At 61.1% G+C, this 8,095-nt stretch overlaps 1 protein-coding gene across 1 annotated transcript; it reads left to right on the top strand.

Annotated features, from left to right (window-relative positions):
* Window positions 1-313: 313 nt before the first annotated feature.
* On the top strand, window positions 314-4,079 carry LOC143173582 (maestro heat-like repeat-containing protein family member 7). The gene is made up of 6 exons (XM_076363850.1): window positions 314-322; window positions 1,376-1,513; window positions 1,948-2,124; window positions 2,416-2,571; window positions 3,179-3,280; window positions 4,065-4,079. The coding sequence occupies exons 1-6, from the start codon at window positions 314-316 to the stop codon at window positions 4,077-4,079; spliced, it is 597 nt and encodes a 198-aa protein (XP_076219965.1).
* Window positions 4,080-8,095: the final 4,016 nt, after the last annotated feature.

The following is an 8,095-nucleotide window of genomic DNA, read 5'->3' as shown; positions in this document are numbered from 1 at the left end:
GAGCCCTGTCAGCCCTTGTTCTTCCCTCCTTCCCTAACCCAGCTCTCTCGGGCACCTGAAGCCATTTCAAGGCAGCAGAGAGGGATGGGAAGGGCAGCAGTTTCAGTGGCAGCTTGGGAAATGGCTGCACTCCAGTGGCAGCACCATCCTCACTGTGTCCCCTCCAGGTGCCAACGATTGTGAGGTACACCCACAAAAACATGGAGCACATCCGCATGGAGCCAGCCCGGCACAGCCTGGATTCATTCCTTCTCCTGCTGACCAAGCGGTGCCCCAGGGAAGTGGTCAGGAGCCTGTTGAAGATCTCTCCAACATGCGACAGGTACCGGCCCCGACAGCCTTGAGGGCTCGTTCCCTGTGGGGAGAGGGGCCCAGGGACTCTCTGGCTGCCAGGCCCACGGAAAACTGCAGGACATCCCCAAGGAGCAGGGCCCTCCATCCCACCACGCTTCCCAGCCCCGGTGGGTCAGCCAGGCCCGCAGCAGCCAAAGCTGGCCAAGCCAGAGTCCCGCCACCACGCTCCTCCCTGCCCCATGGGGAACACCACCTCAGCCCCCTCCTGCCTAAGCGGGCAGGGTCCCCGGGCACCCCAAGTGAGGGGGGTGGGCAGGGCCAGGGCTGCAGCACCGCCTGGGTCCGGAGAGGCTGGCCTGGGCACGGTGCAGTGGCCGAGGCAGCCCTGCTGACCGAGCGCTCTGGGTCTGCAGCGCTGCCCTGGCCATGTGGGAGGTGATGATCTCTGTGCCTTGGGCTTTGTGGAGTGTCTTGACGGAGCTGCTCAGCGTGCTCCAGGACCAGCGGCTGCGCAAGGTGTTCAGCTGTGCCGCGGAGGACGCCTGCATCTATCCCTTGGCTGTGAGTGACCTTCAGGGCTGTGCCTGCCTCCCCAGGGAAACGGGCACGGCCCCCTCCCCTTCCGTCTGCCTCCAAATGGCCACCTCCTCCAGTACATATGGACACAGCCCCGGAGGGTCAGCAGGGACCTGCCCAGCACCAGCCAGACCCCGTGCCAGACACTTGGGGCCGCCCTGTGCTGTTTTGGCCCCGGTGAAAAAACACGAAGCCTGCCCCTGCCCGGGCAGCACCCTGCTTCCCCGCTGCCTGCATCCCCCTGCCTGCATCCCCCTGCCTGCATCCCCCTGCCCTGCTCTGCAGCCTGGAAACCCGGGGCAGGGGCAGAGAAAGGAGCAGAAGCCCGAGTCAGGGCAGTTGCTGGGCCTGGGGCAGAGGCACGGCCTCTGCGCAGGCTGAGGGGGCTTCAAGTCTGGGGAGAGGAGACACTTACCACCGCCCACGTGTCGTGCCCCCTTTGTGCCAGCGCGGTGGAGGGAGCCCTGCGGGCTCTGCTGGTCTCTCACTGCTGTCTTCGTTTTAGCTGCTGCTCTGCGCCGACGTTGGAAGAGAGGAGTTTGCTGCCCTGTACAAAGCCCAGAGGTACCTGAGGCATCCAAGCCCGGTGATGCTCTCGCTGGTGCTGAGGGGCCTCATCACGCTTTCAGAGACACCCGAGACGGTGAGCAGGGTGTAGTCAAGCGGAGCCATGTTGGCAGCCGGGGCCTGGGGCAGGGGGTAATGTGGTGGCTTGGCCTTGGCTGGGAGACAGGAGGCGGGGTGAGGGCTCCAATCACCCTCCCTGCTATGGAGGGGCCTGGTGGGTGCCTGGGGAGCCCTCCAGGCACAGAGGCTTGCCAATCCACCTGCCCCCTTCAGGCCGGTCGGTTTCAGGGGGTGGCTGAGCAGGGGACACTGCTCTCCTGCACTCCCTTCCCTTCCTCGGGCTCTCCCCGCATCCCCATCCGTGGCCACTGCCTGCCAGGAGGCTGCTGCAGTGACTCCTGGGCCACCTGCTGGGAAGCCGGGCGGGAGGCTGGTGCTCAGCAGCCGGCGCATTTTTGCCAGGGTGCTCGTTCCCTGCTTCACAATAAGGAAACTGTGTGTTTCGTACAGGCAAGAAAAATACCGGTCCTGCTGCCAGACATCATGGAGACCCTGCAGGATGCCAACGCTGATGTCAAGATGAAGGCCCTGGTACTGCTCAGGAACATGATGGGTCACATGAAGAGGGAGGAGGCCAGCGTCATCGCTCTGCAGCTGGCGGAGAAGCTCCTGCCCCTCTTTGATGATGTAAGGCTGCTGTGGGAGCCTGAGCCCTACAGATGGGCACCCTGCAAAGACAGCTGCCCTTCAGCCCAGCCCTGTGGGCAGCACTTGGGCAGGGCTCCCCTCCTCACTCCTCTTGCATGGCCTTTCAGGGCTTTGGGGCTCTTCAGCCGCAGCTGCAGATCTGGCCCACAGCCCCTGTGTTCAGGATCCGACCCCAGAGCAGCCCCCCTCACATCAGACACGCTGATGCCCTTGCTCACTGTGGGCAGGGAGCGGCTGTTGCTGAAGTCCCCCTGTCCTCCTCACCACCAGGTGTCCAGCCAGGTGCGGGAGCTCTCCATCAGCTTCTTCGAAGGCGTGATGAAGACTGTGGTGGGGAGAAACGTGAAAAAGATGAAGAAGAAAGTGCAGAGGGTCCTGCTCCCGCTCTTTCTCCACATGAACGACCAGATCGAGAGCGTGGCGAAGGTGAGTGACCAGCGACCCACTGGAGACGCCGGGAAGGGCGTGCCGACGCTGGCCTGGCATAAGGGGCGAGGGCTGCTGGACATCAGTCTGGGAATGTGCGTCACCAGCCTGGGGCAGGGAGAATGGTGGGAAGGGAGGTGCAGCCAGAAGGGGACTGGCCCTGCATCCCGGGATCAAAGCTCTGCTCACCCGGAGCCTGGGTGTGGAGGAGCTGGGGCAGCCCCGGCTGGGGAGCCAAGCGTCCTGCTGGGGGATGCTCCTGGGACGTGCTGCTGGCTCCATCCTGCCCCAGTGTCTCTGGGGCTCCAGCCCTCGCTGCCTACAGCTGTGGGCCCACACCTCCTTTGCCCTTCGGCCTGCCCCCATCCCTGGCAGCAGCTCAGCAGCTCTTGAGGATCTCTGTTCTGTTGGCCGGCAGCAGGAGATACCTGAGGTGGTGGCTGCCCCGTGTCCCTGCCCTGGGCACTGAACCCAGTTCAGACTCTGTCCCCTGCTGCCTCTTCCCATAAGGGGCTGGGAACAGCTCGGAGCCTGGCCAAGAGGAGGAGGATGCCAGGGCTGCTTCCCTGGGCTGTGGTGCCATCTCCCAGCCTCTGCTTCTCTGCAGGCCTCTGGGAACACCCTCCTCGCCTGTGCAAAGTTCCTGGGATGGAGGAAGCTCAGCTACCTGGCCGAGACGCGTCAGACACACCTCATTGGAGAGTGCTTGGTGAGGACAACCCCCAAGCCCCACGGCCGGGCCCCACGTGCCCGTGGGGAGGGCTGTGCAGCTGTGCCTCGCCTGCCCTGCTCCAGCCTGGAGCCCAGAGCCTGGAGCTGCTTCCTTGCCCTCAAGCACGCAGCCCCCAAGGGCTCTTCTCCAGGCCCTTCTCCCCTCCCTGCCCCCAGGGTGCTGAACAAGACCCTGGCACATGTAAGCCCTGGCACTGGGACAGAGGGGTCGCAGCACCCCCAGGCCCCCTGTGCCTGCGGCTCGCTCTGAACCTCAGCCCCACAGGGCTCCTGCCTGGGAGGGAGGGAGGGAGGGAAGGAGGGCACCGGTAGGAGGGACTGGTCCGGATGGCTGGGGAGGGTCTGTATGAGCCACGTGCCCTTGTGCTCTTTCCAGCTACTGCACAACAGGAGCAGGGTGGAAGAATATCTGTGTCAGAGCCTGCCGTACCTGAAGGACGCTCAGGCCACCCTGCGAGTGGCGGCCATCAGGTTCATCGGTGAGCCACAGCCCCTGGGGTCCCTCTTCTGGCAGCCTGGCCCCGGTCCCCTCCACTGCACTGGCAGCAAGGGACAGCCCTGTGGCTGCCAGAGCCCTGGCTGCCCCGTGCAGGGCCCGCCACGCAGGTGGGCTCGCTGGGAGCCTTGCTCAGTCCCACCGCCCTCGCGTACTGTCCTTCCCTGGGGTCCGCCCTGCTGAGGGGGAGGAGGGGGTGCAGCCAGTCTGGCAGGGCCGGGGGCCGTGCTGCTGGGAGCGTGCTGGGGAGCAGGAGGTCTGACAGGAGCTCTGTGCCTAGGGCTTGCCGCACGGCACCTGAGGAACCGAAGCTTGGAGAAGCTCTTGGATATCTGCAACGGTGAGTAGGGGCGGTGCTGTGCTGGCTGGGGCTGGCGGGGCAGGGGACAGAGCCGGGGCAGGGTGCTGCCATGGCTGGCCCCGTGCCAGGACAACGCTTCAGGGGCAGAGGAACGTGTCAGGGGCACATGGGGCATTCCTGAGCAGCAGCTTCCAGCTGGTCTGTTTGTCCCACCTGCTCCTCCTGGCCAGGGCAAGAGATGGGTGGGGCTGGCATGGGCTGGAGGGGACTCCTGGGGGTCTCTGCAGGCAGTGGGGGTTCACGTCCGCTTCGCTTCCTTTCGTTGCAGCCCTCCTGCCCTTGGGGAAGGACACGGAACTCTCGGTCAGCTCCCTGGCAGTTCAGACCCTCTTCATCCTGACAAGAGATGTGCCAACATCAGGATGGAGCCTGCGATCGCTGTGCTGCTGGCCCTGCCGAGCCTTTGAGAGATTACGTTCTCCTCTCAAAAACGGCCGTATTTGAATATATCTGTATTTTTTTTAAATAAAGCTGGAACAAGCAGCCCCGTCCCATGGTGTCCTTCCCATGGGGACCACCCTGAGGGTGCTGAGCAGACAGCGTCCTTCCTGGCCTCTGCCGCTGCCTGCAGGACAGCACACCCGGACCCAGGGTGTCCTTGCAGCCAAGCCCCAGCTGCCCCGCTAGACCACAAAGCCCCGAGGGGAGGAGGGGAGAAGCTTTAGCCCAACCTGCCCCTCCTGAGACATCCCAGGGCACGAAAAGGCACCCGTGCTCTGCCAAGCTGGTGAGTCGTCACTTGTCCCGGCATCAAACTCCTCTCTTGTACTGGGAGCTGGGCTGGTTTGGGCTGGGATGGAGTTAATTTCCCTCGTAGTAGCTGCTACGGGGCTCTGGGTTGGATTTGTGCTGGAAACGGTGTTGATAACACAGGGGTGTTTTCGTCCCTGCTGAGCAGTGCCTACACTGAGTCAAGGCCCTTTCTGCTTCCCACCCCGCCCCACCAGCGAGCAGGCTGGGGGTGCACGAGAAGCTGGGAGGGGACACAGCCGGGACAGCTGACCCCGGCTGACCCAAGGGATATTCCACACCATATGACATCACGCTCAGCAATAAAACTGGGGGGGAGCGAGCGGCCGTGTGGTGCTCGGTTACCGGCCGGGGTTACACCACGACAGTCCTTTCTCCACCCCCTCTTCCGTGCCGATGTCATACCCACATCTTCAATGTCTACTACATTGCTTCCAAGACAATGTCGGAGGAGTTGGTGTTTTAACGAGTCTGTTCTCCTTTTGTTGTCAATGTTTTGGGAGTTAAGCTCATGGTACCATTGGGTTCCACTGGACCAGATGTTCTGGATTTCAAAGGTCTCCTCTTGGTGTCCAAAGGCAGGGGAGATGGTCCATGAGCTCCCCTTCTCTCCTCAGGTTTCTTCATGTACGACAGGACTGATGGTATACGGCAGACTCTCTGGAAATGAATGAGGAGGGGTGAGGAGAGGCGAGGATGGGGACTCGCCACGTGCCCTGGGGTTGGAATGAATGGAGACTCAGAAGGTGCAACACCCTGAAAGGTGGCGTCCCCCCAAAGTAAAGCACTGGATTGAGGTATCCACAAAGGACTCTGCAGTGCCATGGGAGTCAGTGGGGAGCCAGCAGGCACAGGAAGGGGAGACTGGAGAGATGCGGGAGCTGCCTGAGGAGGCCCAGGGCTCTTGTGCTGTCCTGGGGAGTGGGGCTGGTGGGAGCAGAGAAGAGGTCAAATGCAGTTGGGGTTGCGGATCACCAACAAGATGACTGCAGGAGATCCTGGGAGTGACTGGCCTCTGTTTCCTTGTGGCATTTTGGCAAGCATCAGCCCTGGGGCTGGTGGGGAGGCTGAGACCCCTCTCTGCCCCCCAGGACCTGCTGTGCCCTTCAGAGGGGCTGGGGCTGTTGCCGCATGGCCAGAGCTCTGCAGCACCCTGCGATGAGCACTGCAGTGGGACCAGCCCAGACTGGGCTGCTCCGCTGGGCTGGGCTGTGCTGGGCTGGGCTGGGCTGCTGTCGAGGGCAGGGGAGGTGGGGAGAGGTGGGGAGAGGCTGGGCTGGGCTGGAAAGAGCCCAGGAGAGGGAAACACCAGTGTTCCCAACGCTGTGAGAGTGTGCAGGGTGAGGGCACCCAGCAGGGTGCTCACGGTGCAGAGCCAGGCGTCGTGGTGAAGGAAGCAAGGCACCAAAGGTGCAGAAGAGAGGGGCCCGCTCTGTGCCATGTTCCCTGCACACCCTGGGGAAGCTGCCCTGGGAAAACTGTCCCAGATCAGTCCCACACACCGGCCATTTCCATGTCTGGTCGTACACCCCAGCCCTGAGGAGGGACGTTTGCTGCTGCATGGTCACCTCTGTCCTCCTCTGGGGCTCTGTGATACCCAACTCCACCGCACTCATTAATAGAAAGGGAATCAGTTTCCTACTGACTCTTACGACACACGAGTCCCGGAGCTCTGGCCACTGCTGGTCTCTCAGCCAAGCCCTTTCCCAGACAACTCCAAAGAGATCAGGTGCTCATGGCCTTGTCCCTTGGATCTTTCCAACATTGAAAATCTCCATTGACTGAGGTCCCACCAACGGGCCTGGGCCCTTGCTCCACTGTTTCTCCCTGAACAATTTCTCAAAAACCCCAGCTCTCTCAGCCTCTGCTTCTCCATACTGTGCTCCAGGCCTCAACCACCCTTCTGGCCTCTGCAGGACTCGCTCCATTCGGTGTAGGGTCTTCCTTGTGCTGGGAAGCCCCGTACTGGACGCAGCAGTCCTGATGCGGTCCTGTGGTGGGTTCACCTTGGCCAGCAGCCAGACAGCCACCCAGCTGCTCACTCCCTCACTCCCGTGACTCAACAGGACAAGGGGAGAAAAGAAACCAGGAATCTCATGGGTCAAGACAAATTCAAGGAGATCAGTTACCAATTACTGTTACGGGCAAAGAGGTGTGGACTTGCCGAAGATCAATTTAATGTATTGCCAATTAAAAAAGATGTGGATTGTGAGAAACAATGACAAAAGTATTAAAGACCTTTGCCCTCACACTTTCTCCCAGGCTCAAATTACTCCATCGCTCCCAATTCATCTACCCACCCCAACCCCAAGAGGAGCAGGGGTGGTGATGAAGAGGAGGTTAACAGTCAAAGAACATCTCTGCCGCTCCTTCCTCCTCACACTTCTCCCCTGCTCCAGTGTGGGTCTTGTCCATGGGATCTCACCATATTTGTGGTCAAGGCTCTGTGTTGTTCATTTCTTCCTGTCTTACTTCTTTATACTCCCAGAATCGCGGCAATGTTGAGGTTGGAAGGGACCTCTGGAGATCATCTGTTTCAACCCCCCAGCTGAGGCAGGGTCCGCTAGAGCAGGTTGCTCAGCACCTTGTCTAGGTGGGTTTCGAATATCTCCATGGACGGGCACTCCACAACCTCTCCAGGCAACCCGTTCCAGTGACTGACCACCCTCACAGTCTAAAAGTGTTTTCTTGGCTTCAGTTGGAATTTTATAGACATTAATACGATCCCTCCAAGACTTTCTTTCTCCAGGCTGACCAGACCCACATCTCTCAGCCATTTCCTCCTATGAAAGACGCTACAATCCCTGAAACCAGCTCTGTGGCCCTTTGCTGGACTTGCTTGAGTAGGTCAACAGCTTTCTTGTACTGGGGAGCCCAGCCCTGGACAAAACACTACAGACGTGGCCTCACCAGTGCTGAGAAGAGGGGAAGGGTCACCTCCCTCCATCTGCCAGCAATGCTTTTCCGAATGCAGCCCAGGAGGCTGTTGGCCTTTGCCGCGAGGGGGCATTGCTGGCTCGTGCTCAGCTTGTTGTCCTCTGGGAGGCCAAGGTCCTTCTCTGCAGAGCTGCTACCTGGCCAGTCGGCCCCCAGCATGATGTCCACAGTGTGGCTGGATCACAGGCTTTCTTCCCACAGGGACTTTCTCAGCAGCACCTTGTCCTTCTTGGAGATCAGCTCCACCT

Source organism: Aptenodytes patagonicus, unplaced genomic scaffold, assembly GCF_965638725.1.
Source record: "Aptenodytes patagonicus unplaced genomic scaffold, bAptPat1.pri.cur scaffold_129, whole genome shotgun sequence".
NCBI classification, from domain to species: domain Eukaryota; kingdom Metazoa; phylum Chordata; class Aves; order Sphenisciformes; family Spheniscidae; genus Aptenodytes; species Aptenodytes patagonicus.
This window is presented reverse-complemented; position numbering and strand designations above follow the sequence as displayed.

Excerpts from the sequence above, each read along its gene's own strand:
- LOC143173582 (XM_076363850.1), top strand. Across the intron at positions 1,514-1,947 it reads TTTCAGAGACACCCGAGACG|GCAAGAAAAATACCGGTCCT; the intron begins GTGAGCAGGGTG and ends TGTTTCGTACAG. Across the intron at positions 2,572-3,178 it reads AGATCGAGAGCGTGGCGAAG|GCCTCTGGGAACACCCTCCT; the intron begins GTGAGTGACCAG and ends GCTTCTCTGCAG.